The 11,151-nt window shown below is 43.4% G+C and overlaps 1 protein-coding gene across 1 annotated transcript in view; it reads right to left on the minus strand.

Moving 5' to 3' along the window:
- LOC311107303 (lysophospholipid acyltransferase 1-like) overlaps positions 1 to 5,121 on the minus strand; it is a gene marked incomplete at both ends in the record, with an annotated part of 5,785 nt that extends 664 nt beyond the window's left edge. Inside the window, 6 exons of the mRNA XM_084149789.1 lie at positions 1,042 to 1,112; positions 1,252 to 1,307; positions 3,444 to 3,539; positions 4,317 to 4,394; positions 4,559 to 4,704; positions 5,032 to 5,121. Coding sequence (XP_084005915.1) covers positions 1,042 to 1,112; positions 1,252 to 1,307; positions 3,444 to 3,539; positions 4,317 to 4,394; positions 4,559 to 4,704; positions 5,032 to 5,121 — 537 coding nt within the window. The remainder of the gene's footprint in view (positions 1 to 1,041; positions 1,113 to 1,251; positions 1,308 to 3,443; positions 3,540 to 4,316; positions 4,395 to 4,558; positions 4,705 to 5,031) is intronic.
- Positions 5,122 to 11,151: the final 6,030 nt, after the last annotated feature.

Here is an 11,151-nt window from a genome sequence, read left to right on the forward strand (position 1 = left end):
CACAGACCCACAAAGAATTCGAAAACAAATCCAATTTGGATAAACTCCCATATCTATTGGGTGAAATACCACAGTGTGCAATCACAGCTGCAAGATTTGTGACCTGTTGCCACAAGAAAAGGGGCAACCAGTGAAGAACAAACACCATAGTAAATACAACCCATATTTATGTTTATTTATTTTTCCTTTTGTACTTTAACTATTTGCACATTGTTACAACACTGTATATAGCCATAATATGACATTTGAAATGTCTCTATTTGTTTGGAACTTTTGTGAGTGTAATGTTTACAATTTTTTATTGTTTATTTCACTTTTGTTTATTATCTATTTCACTTGCTTTGGCAATGTTAACATATGTTTCTCATGCCAATAAAGCACTTTGAATTGAATTGAAAAAGAGAGAGAGAGAGAGAGAGAGAGAGAGAGAGAGAGAGAGAGAGAGAGAGAGAGAGAGAGAGAGAGAGAAGAGAGAGAGAGAGAGGAGAGAGAGAGAGAGAGAGAGAGAGAGAGAGAGAGAGAGAGAGAGAGAGAGAGAGAGAGAGAGAGAGAGAGGAGAGAGAGAGAGACAGCCAGCCTTAGGAGTACTGTATTATATTAATGATGTTTTGGAGCGGAAGGTAGAAGAGATGAAAGAGGAGGGACATTGATGTCTGTTTATTGTTGCCTTCATGTATCTATTGCAATTAAATTTTCACTAAAAATAAAAAATAAAAAAGGACATTGGAAACATTGCAAATCTCTGTTTCGTTAGGAGCCGACGGTAATCTGTGTTTACATCCTAAACTCGTCCTATCCCTCCATCCCCCGGGAATAATCCTTTGTTTTCTCCTGACAGCATCAATGTCATTCTAGGGTATCTTGTTTACTTTGAGTGAGAAGACTTGCACAGACAAGTAGTTAATATCAATGCAATTTGTGGATGGTAGATTTCATATCATGCAGTGGATTTCAGAAGTCTACATAGCCTATTTTCCTATAATCAAGACTGAGCCAACGCACTGCAAGGCATTCATGGATATGAAAGTTAAATGTATATACCGTAATGAATACATACGCTACAGCAAGGCGCCTCTGATCAGCCGTGAGGTCCTCAGACATTTTAGACATACCTGGAAACAGTGGAGACGATAAGAGAGATACCATTTTTCAACACAACCATCAAAGAACTTAAAGCAAAGAAAAAACATAGGATGTTGTAAGAACCATAATAAAAGGTTCCATAGGATCCCCTGGACATTCCTTCCTTACCATCATGCACTTGAAAAGCTAACATAGTGGTTTTCTGGGTAATTATCATCAATGGCCTGAAGGGAGGAAACACAATATTTAGTTTCTAAAGTCAAACTGAGGACATTAACAAGGACAGAAATTGAATGTGAACAGCATTTCATAAAGCCTAACTATACTTGAAGAATAAATTAGCATTGATTCTTTGGCGCTTTTCATTCAGACTTTCACGTAGAATACACCCTTTGTTGCTCTCACACACACAGGAACACACACACGCTCTGTGTGACAGCATGCCATGCACTTACAGAGTGTGTGTGTGTGTGTGTGCATGCCATTGTATGGTCGTGTTACGTGAGCCGTAGTCAACAGGCACTGAATGGCACTGTCAGGTCAAGAACGCTGGCATCGCAGAATGTGACACACAGACACACTATTAGCAATGCACTTACATTACAACACTACTATGCTGATTGATTCTGGAGCCCATCTAAAACAACCAGATGTTTTACCTTACATCACGACAGAATATCACAATGTGCTAACACTGTGCACCGCATTTCATAGTGTATGAGATTGGAGGTTATACTGTAAGCAAGCACAGTGAGAAACAGGGCTGATAGTAGCTAGATTGACTGAGAAAAAGCAAAGCCATGGACGTGAATGGAGCATCAGATCCCAGTGATGGTGCTGTCTATCCATTCAACAGCAGTACAATGTGATTCAGCTCATTCACCCCTCTGCCTCCCTGCAGTTTGCAGAGAAAGCACAGTTTGTTAGTGAAGGTTAGCATTGATTAGGGTTAGCAATAGCATAATTAGTATAGCATAGCATATAATAGCATAATAAGCATTAGCATTGGCAAAGAATAGCAGTAGCATAGCAAGCATGGCAGCGGCAGGTACTGTTAAACTAACTGACAAACTGTTTTATCAGCTGCATTATTTGTTTAGGGCAGTGCTTCACAATCTCTGCAAGAACCAAGGAAACCTGCAGATAACAGACAGAAACTAACCAGGGGGGAGTGGCAGATTCAACATGACGGAGAGAGGGAGAGAGAGAGAGAGAGAGAGAGAGAGAGAGAGAGAGAGAGAGAGAGAGAGAGAGAGAGAAAGTGTGCAAGAGAGGGAACGAAGAAATTAATCTAGTGAGTAAGACATACAAATCTAGAAAAACAGAGGTTGAGGAAGGCTGAGACAGGAAAAGTGAGACAGATAGTGCTGTTGTCACTGTGCAGATAAAAGCAGTGAGTCCAGCTGATTCAGTATTGACTGAGAAAACTCTAATGTAGACCCTTATCTGTATTCTGTACCACGAAAACCACATTCATGAAAACCTCAATACACACAAACTATTTCAGAATTCAGGTCACACAAATCTGCCTCATCATTACATAATTCCACATTCCAGTAATCATTATTGTGTTCGAGACCACCTAAAGCGAGACCGATACAAGATCAAGACCGGAGCAAATCGAGTCCGAGTCAAGGAGGGGGACGAGGGGTCCGGGACCAAGTCAAGACCGAGACCAGAACAATGCGAGTTCAATTAAAGACCATGATTGTAATTTAGTCAAATCACCACCATTATAAGAGTTGAAAATATCCAGTATTTCTGTGTTCATATTTCAGAAGCACATATAGTTCTAGACATTCAGTATGGTAAAAAAAATGCATGCTGAGGGCAAATAGAGTGGCACTCTATAAATTATCGATAACCCAAACAGGTCTATAATAGATATAAAGTCCATTACATTCCCCTGGTCTCCCCTTACTAATAGTGAGCGTGCAACTTTCAAACAATTTACCCCACTCTTCCCTACCAGCTAATCAAGGAAATACTGACAAGCTCAACAAAGTTTGACGATATTTTTCTACGAAAGTAAAGGACAGTAACGTAAGGAGTAAAGTAAGAAGCCAGGTTTCAATAGGCGATAAGATATTACTGTGTCATGAAGGCGTGTATATACCTGGCCTGGCCAAGCGGTTTTATGTGTTGACTGAATGGGAACTGATAATTATGAGTTTTTTACTCCGCTGGTCTCTGAAAGAAATTACGAGTCCTCGTTGTCAGAGACCAAGTCAAGACAGAGTAAAAATGTATCAGACACCGAGACAAAACCGAGACACTCAATATGTGGTCTGGAGACCGGTCTGGAGTACTACAACACTGCCAGTAATCCTATCTTGATCTAGAACAACATGGCTACTCACCCAGAAAAGTCTGTTGAGAGGATCCCATAGTTATAGATGAAGACTCTGCTCACCTGACACACTGTGAGGTAGCTGATGGCCATGATCATAGTATACCTGGAGGAAATATTTAATTCATATTGAGAACATCCTACATCCCTCCATGCTAAGAATGAGTGGCACTTTCAATGAAATAAACCTTTTTAATGTTTCAGTCTAAATACCATACTGGTAGTTCCTTATCTGCATATGGGAGAACGATCAACTACTAGGTGGAATGGACCATCTTAGCAATCACCTTCAAGTACAACTGGAGATGTACAGTAAACACAAATGATGTATGGTGAAACATGGTATTTTGACACGCAGTAACCCACAACCCAATGACCCATCTTTCTCTAACTGGAGTAGACGAGGCGATGGGCGAAGGCACAGAGAACAATGCTATCTCTATCTAGACTCCTCCAAGGAATCCCTAATGTACAACATCATCAGTGTTACTGTTCTGTTCTCTACCTACATTCATCAAATTCCAGGACCTAAACACAGACAGACAGACAGACAGACAGACAGACATACTTACAGAGAGAGAGAGAGAGAGAGAGAGAGAGAGAGAGAGAGAGAGAGAGAGAGAGGGAGGGAGAGAGAGAGAGAGAGAGAGAGAGAGAGAGAGAGAGAGAGAGAGAGAGAGAGAGAGAGAGAGAGAGAGAGAGAGAGAGAGAGAGAGAGAGAGAGAGAGAGAGAGAGAGAGAGAGAGAGAGAGAGAGAGAGTCTGGTCCAGCTATCACTTCCTATCTAGCTCAACTTGTCATCAACATGTCAGCAAAGAATGACCCATGTGGGTAAGATGTTATCGCAAGTGTCTGTATGGGAGACATCGTGGTGTGTGTTTACCTGTGAATGTTGTGGATGTCAGCTGTGACCAGAATCCAGTAGCACACCACCACCAAGAAGGAGATATGGACTGCATACCTGCAGCGATGAAACAATCCCAAAAAAATGATAGGCTACTGTTTAAAACTGTGTTATTAGGACTAAACTGGGTCCATCTGTTAGTGTCCTCCATTCAACAAAGTAATCCGACCATGATTTAACCTGTATACCTTAATCTGTCCAGTGCACTGAATGTTCCTTACCAGCCAAAACAGAATATGACAAAGGAGAGGCCAAAGAGTGTGGCGACTGCATGGCGGACCACGGGGTTGGCATACTGAGGGCTGAGGTAGAGACGGAACCAGAAGGCTGCACCAAGGGCAAACACCTGACAAGCCAAGAAGTTAACCTGCACAGAAGACACGAGGCCACAGACATGAGATATTGACAGATTTATATACTCTACATGCATCCTTATTGTGTGTGTGTGTTATTGCCTTAGGACAACAGAATATTTCAATCCTATAAATTATATTCTATGTTGAGTTTGGATACAAGCAGAATGTCTCTAAATTTATTTATGCAAATGTCATGCGTAAATGTAAAGTCAGATGACCAAAATGTTGTCATATCATTCGAGGTATATGGCAGGACAAGCCACTTAATACCATTACTTTAGATTAACATTACTGACTTTAAGCAATTGATTTTCTCATTTTGGAAAAGTGTAGATTACCTGATCCAAAGGGAATCCAAAAAAATCGCTGACTGGAAGCAACCATTTGGAACCGGTAGTTTTAAACGAAGAGGTTGTCAACTCGTCCATTCTGCATGGTAAAGTTCTGAAGTCGCTCCTCCGTAAAAAAAAAGGAAAAGGGAAGAAATGTTTTACCAAATAAATAAATAAAGTGCTTCTACAATCTTATTGCTGTTCATTGATTGAAATACATCCCAAGCATTGATGCCGACTCAAGAAACTCGGTGTCCTCTCTGTGCAGTCGTAGTTAACAAAAATATGCTGTTGTGACAGTTGGCAAATATGCGAGAATTAGTGCCAGTAGCCTACCAAGGCGTGGTACAGAGCTGTCAATTGTATCACGGACTGAGGCAGGAACAGTAGGTCGCGGATGGGATGGTCCCCTCCCCTCTAATAACTCTACATTATCCGACCTACTGATCTAGTTTCTTAACGTGACACAGTTGTTTTTGATGTTCACAAGTAGTAGGTCGCAGGGTTGGTGTGTATTCCAGACAATTCAGGAAGTACATTGACATTTCAATTTGGTTTATTTTCTGAAATGACTGGAATTGAAATAGAATTGACCCCAAAAGGTAGTGGTCCAAGGTTATTATATATTTTTTGTTTTTCTATTCGTTTTTATTTCTATTTGTTTATTCGATTTTTATTTTGAATTCAGTTTATTTTTTATTTATTTATTTTACATTTACATTTACATTTACGTCATTTAGCAGACGCTCTTATCCAGAGCGACTTACAAATTATTTCACCTTTATTTAACCAGGTAAACCAGTTGAGAACAAGTTCTCATTTACAACTGCGACCTGGCCAAGATAAAGCAAAGCAGTGCGATAAAAACAACAACACAGAGTTACATATGGGGTAAAACAAAACAAAGTCAAAAATACAACATAAATAAATATATATACAGTGTGTGCAAATGTAGCAAGTTATGGAGGTAAGGCAATAAATAGGCTATAGTGCAAAATAATTACAATTAGTATTAACACTGGAATGATAGATGTGCAAGAGATGATGTGCAAATAGAGATACTGGGGTACAAATGAGCAAAATAAATAACAATATAGGGATGAGATAGTTGGGCGGGCTAATTTCAGATGGGCTGTGTACAGGTGCAGTGATCGGTAAGGTGCTCTGACAACTGATGCTTAAAGTTAGTGAGGGAGATAAGTGTCTCCAGCTTCAGAGATTTTTGCAATTTGTTCCAGTCATTGGCAGCAGAGAACTGGAAGGAATGGCGGCCAAAGGAGGTGTTGGCTTTGGGGATGACCAGTGAGATATACCTGCTGGAGCGCAGACTACGGGTGGGTGTTGCTATGGTGACCAATGAGCTAAGATAAGGCGGGGATTTGCCTAGCAGTGATTTATAGATGGCCTGGAGCCAGTGGGTTTGGCGACGAATATGTAGTGAGGAACAGCCAACAAGAGCATACAGGTCACAGTGGTGGGTAGTATATGGGGCTTTGGAGACAAAACGGATGGCACTGTGATAGACTACATCCAATTTGCTGAGTAGAGTGTTGGAGGCTATTTTGTAAATGACATCGCCGAAGTCAAGGATCGGTAGGATAGTCCGTTTTACGAGGGCATGTTTGGCAGCATGAGTGAAGGAGGCTTTGTTGCGAAATAGGAAACCGATTCTAGATTTAACTTTGGATTGGAGATTCTTAATGTGAGTCTGGAAGGAGAGTTTACAGTCTAACCAGACATCTAGATATTTGTAGTTGTCCACATACTCTAGGTCAGACCCGTCGAGAGTAGTGATTCTAGTCGGGTGGGCGGGTGCAAGCAGCGTTCGGTTGAAGAGCATGCATTTAGTTTTACTAGTGTTTAAGAGCAGTTGGAGGCTACTGAAGGAGTGTTGTATGGCATTGAAGCTCGTTTGGAGGTTTGTTAACACAGTGTCCAATGAAGGGCCAGATGTATACAAAATGGTGTCGTCTGCGTAGAGGTGGATCTGAGAGTCACCAGCAGCAAGAGCGACGTCATTGATATACACAGAGAAAAGAGTCGGCCCAAGAATTGAACCCTGTGGCACCCCCATAGAGACTGGCATAGGTCCAGACAACAGGCCCTCCGATTTGACACATTGAACTCTATCTGAGAAGTAGTTGGTGAACCAGGCGAGGCAGTCATTTGAGAAACCAAGGCTATTTAGTCTGCCAATAAGAATGCGGTGGTTGACAGAGTCGAAAGCCTTGGCCAGGTCAATGAAAACGGCTGCACAGTACTGTCTATTATCGATCGCGGTTATAATATCGTTTAGGACCTTGAGCGTGGCTGAAGTGCACCCATGACCAGCTCGGAAACCTGATTGCATAGCGGAGAAGGTACGGTGGGATTCGAAATGGTCGGTGATCTGTTTGTTGACTTGGCTTTCAAAAACTTTTGAAAGGCAGGGCAGGATGGATATGGGTCTGTAACAGTTTGGATCTAGAGTGTCACCCCCTTTGAAGAGGGGGATGACCGCGGCAGCTTTCCAATCTCTGGGGATCTCAGACGTTACGAAAGAGAGGTTGAACAGGCTAGTAATAGGGGTTGCGACAATTTCGGCGGCTAGTTTTAGAAAGAAAGGGTCCAGATTGTCTAGCCCAGATGATTTGTAGGGGTCCAGATTTTGCAGCTCTTTCAGAACATCAGCTGTCTGGATTTGTGTGAAGGAGAAGTGGGGGGGGGCATGGGCAAGTTGCAGCGGAGGGTGCAGAGCTGGTGGCCGGGGTAGTGGTAGCCAGGTGGAAAGCATGGCCAGCCGTAGCAAAATGCTTGTTGAAATTCTCGATTATTGTAGATTTATCGGTGGTGATAGTGTTTCCTAGCCTCAGTGCAGTGGGCAGCTGGGAGGAAGTGCTCTTATTTTCCATGGACTTTACAGTGTCCCAAAACTTTTTGGAGTTAGTGCTACAGGATGCAAATTTCTGTTTGAAAAAGTTAGCCTTTGCTTTCCTGACTGCTTGTGTATATTGGTTCCTAACTTCCCTTAAAAGTTGCATATCGCGGGGGCTATTTGATGCTAATGCAGTACGCCACAGGATGTTTTTGTGCTGGTCAAGGGCAGTCAAGTCTGAGGAGAACCAGGGGCTATATCTGTTCTTAGTTCTGTATTTTTTGAATGGGGCATGTTTATTTAAGATTGAGAGGAAATTACTTTTAAAGAACAACCAGGCATCCTCTACTGACGGAATGAGATCTATATCCATCCAGGATACCTGGGCCAGGTCAATTAGGAAGGCCTGCTCGCTGAAGTGTTTTTGGGAGCGTTTGACAGTGATGAGGGGTGGTCGTTTGACCGCGGACCCGTTACGGACGCAGGCAATAAGGCAGTGATCGCTGAGATCCTGGTTGAAGACAGCGGAGGTGTATTTAGAGGGTAAGTTAGTCAGGATGATATCTATGAGGGTACCCATGTTTACGGATTTAGGGTTGTACCTGGTAGGTTCGTTGATAATTTGTGTGAGAGCATCTAGTTTAGATTGTAGGATGGCCGGGGTGTTAAGCATATCCCAATTTAGGTCACCAAGCAGTACGAACTCTGAGGATAGATGGGGGGCAATCAATTCACATATGGTGTCCAGGGCACAGCTGGGGGCTGAGGGGGGTCTGTAGCAAGCGGCAACAGTGAGAGATTTATTTCTGGAAAGGTGGATTTTTAGAAGTAGAAGCTCAAACTGTTTGGGCACAGACCTGGATAGTGTGATAGAGCTCTGCAGGCTATCTCTACAGTAGATTGCAACTCCACCCCCTTTGGCAGTTCTATCTAGACGGAAAATTTTATAGTTGGGGATGGAAATTTCAGAATTTTTGGTGGCCTTCCTAAGCCAGGATTCAGACACTGCTAGAACATCAGGGTTGGCGGAGTGTGCTAACGCAGTGAATAACTCAAACTTAGGAAGGAGGCTTCTGATATTTACGTGCAGAAAACCAAGACTTTTACGGTTACAGAAGTCAACAAATGATAGCTCCTGGGGAGTAGGAGTGATACTGGGGGCTGCAGGGCCTGGGTTAGCCTCTACATCACCAGAGGAACAGAGGAGGACTAGAATAAGGATACGACTAAAGGCTTTAAGAACTGGTCTTCTAGTGCGTTGGGTACATAGAATAAAGGGGGCAGTTCTCCGGGCGTTGTAGAAAAGATTCAGGGCATTATGTACAGAAAAGGATATGGAAGGATATGAGTACAGTTCAGGTAACCCTAAGCGTTGGGTAACAATGAAAGAGATAGCATCACTGGAGGCACCGATTGAGCCGGTCTCGGCGTGTATGGGGGGTGGAACAAAGGAACTATTTGAGGCAGTTTGAGAGGGACTAGGGGTTCTACAGTGAAATGGTATAATAAGAACTAACCCAAACAGCAATAGGCAAGGCATAATTGACATGGGAGAGAGGCATAAAGCAGTCACAGGTGTTATTAGAGAGAGCTAAGACAACAACTGTAATAGCGATAACGTTTGGGCTAAGGCTAAACAGAATAAACAGGACAGGGTACCGTGTAAAGGAACAGCCCAGCAGGCATCAGCTGTGCAGCTGAGTGATCATAAGGTCCAGTGAACAGCAATATGTGAGTCCGAGAGCAGTTCAAATTGGTGCTTCAGCACAGCTAGCAGGGAGCACAGTTGTAGTTTGCGTGTAGTTTAGTTTAATTTAGGTTTCAGACCTGATTTGATAGTTTTTATTTAGTTTCAGTTCTATACAAATATTTATATTTCCTTTTTTATATTATTTAGTTTCAGTTTTAGTGTTAGAAAGTTTTCGTTTTAGTGGACAGAAAGATTGTATAGTTTTTTGTTATGTCACTTCTTCCAACTGGGGGGGCAGTAATACATGTCGGGTCATGGGTTAGGTTCTTCCAACTGGGGGGCAGTAATATGGCGGGTCATGGGTTAGGTTCTTCCAACTGGGGGGCAGTAATATGGCGGGTCATGGGTTAGGTTCTTCCAACTGGGGGGCAGTAATATGTGTCGGGTCATGGATTAGGTTCTTCCAACTGGGGGGCAGTAATATGTGTCGGGTCATGGGTTAGGTTCTTCCAACTGGGGGGCAGTAATATGTGTCGGGTCATGGGTTAGGTTCTTCCAACTGGGGGGCAGTAATATGTGTCGGGTCATGGGTTAGGTTCTTCCAACTGGGGGGCAGTAATATGTGTCGGGTCATGGGTTAGGTTCTTCCAACTGGGGGGCAGTAATATGTGTCGGGTCATGGGTTAGGTTCTTCCAACTGGGGGGGCAGTAATATGTGTCGGGTCATGGGTTAGGTTCTTCCAACTGGGGGGCAGTAATATGTGTCGGGTCATGGGTTAGGTTCTTCCAACTGGGGGGCAGTAATATGTGTCGGGTCATGGGTTAGGTTCTTCCAACTAGGGGGCAGTAATATGTGTCGGGTCATGGGTTAGGTTCTTCCAACTGGGGGACAGTAATATGTGTCGGGTCATGGGTTAGGTTCTTCCAACTAGGGGGCAGTAATATGTGTCGGGTCATGGGTTAGGTTCTTCCAACTAGGGGGCAGTAATATGTGTCGGGTCATGGGTTAGGTTCTTCCAACTGGGGGGCAGTAATATGGCGGGTCATGGGTTAGGTTCTTCCAACTGGGGGGCAGTAATATGTGTCGGGTCATGGGTTAGGTTCTTCCAACTAGGGGGCAGTAATATGTGTCGGGTCATGGGTTAGGTTCTTCCAACTGGGGGGCAGTAATATGTGTCGGGTCATGGGTTAGGTTCTTCCAACTAGGGGGCAGTAATATGTGTCGGGTCATGGGTTAGGTTCTTCCAACTGGGGGGCAGTAATATGTGTCGGGTCATGGGTTAGGTTCTTCCAACTGGGGGGCAGTAATATGTGTCGGGTCATGGGTTAGGTTCTTCCAACTGGGGGGCAGTAATATGTGTCGGGTCATGGGTTAGGTTCTTCCAACTAGGGGGCAGTAATATGTGTCGGGTCATGGGTTAGGTTCTTCCAACTGGGGGGCAGTAATATGTGTCGGGTCATGGGTTAGGTTCTTCCAACTGGGGGGCAGTAATATGTGTCGGGTCATGGGTTAGGTTCTTCCAACTGGGGGGCAGTAATATGTGTCGGGTCATGGGTTAGGTTCTTCCAACTAGGGGGCAGT

Source organism: Coregonus lavaretus, assembly GCF_964263955.1.
Source record: "Coregonus lavaretus genome assembly, chromosome: 3".
Classification (NCBI taxonomy): Eukaryota; Metazoa; Chordata; class Actinopteri; order Salmoniformes; family Salmonidae; genus Coregonus; species Coregonus lavaretus.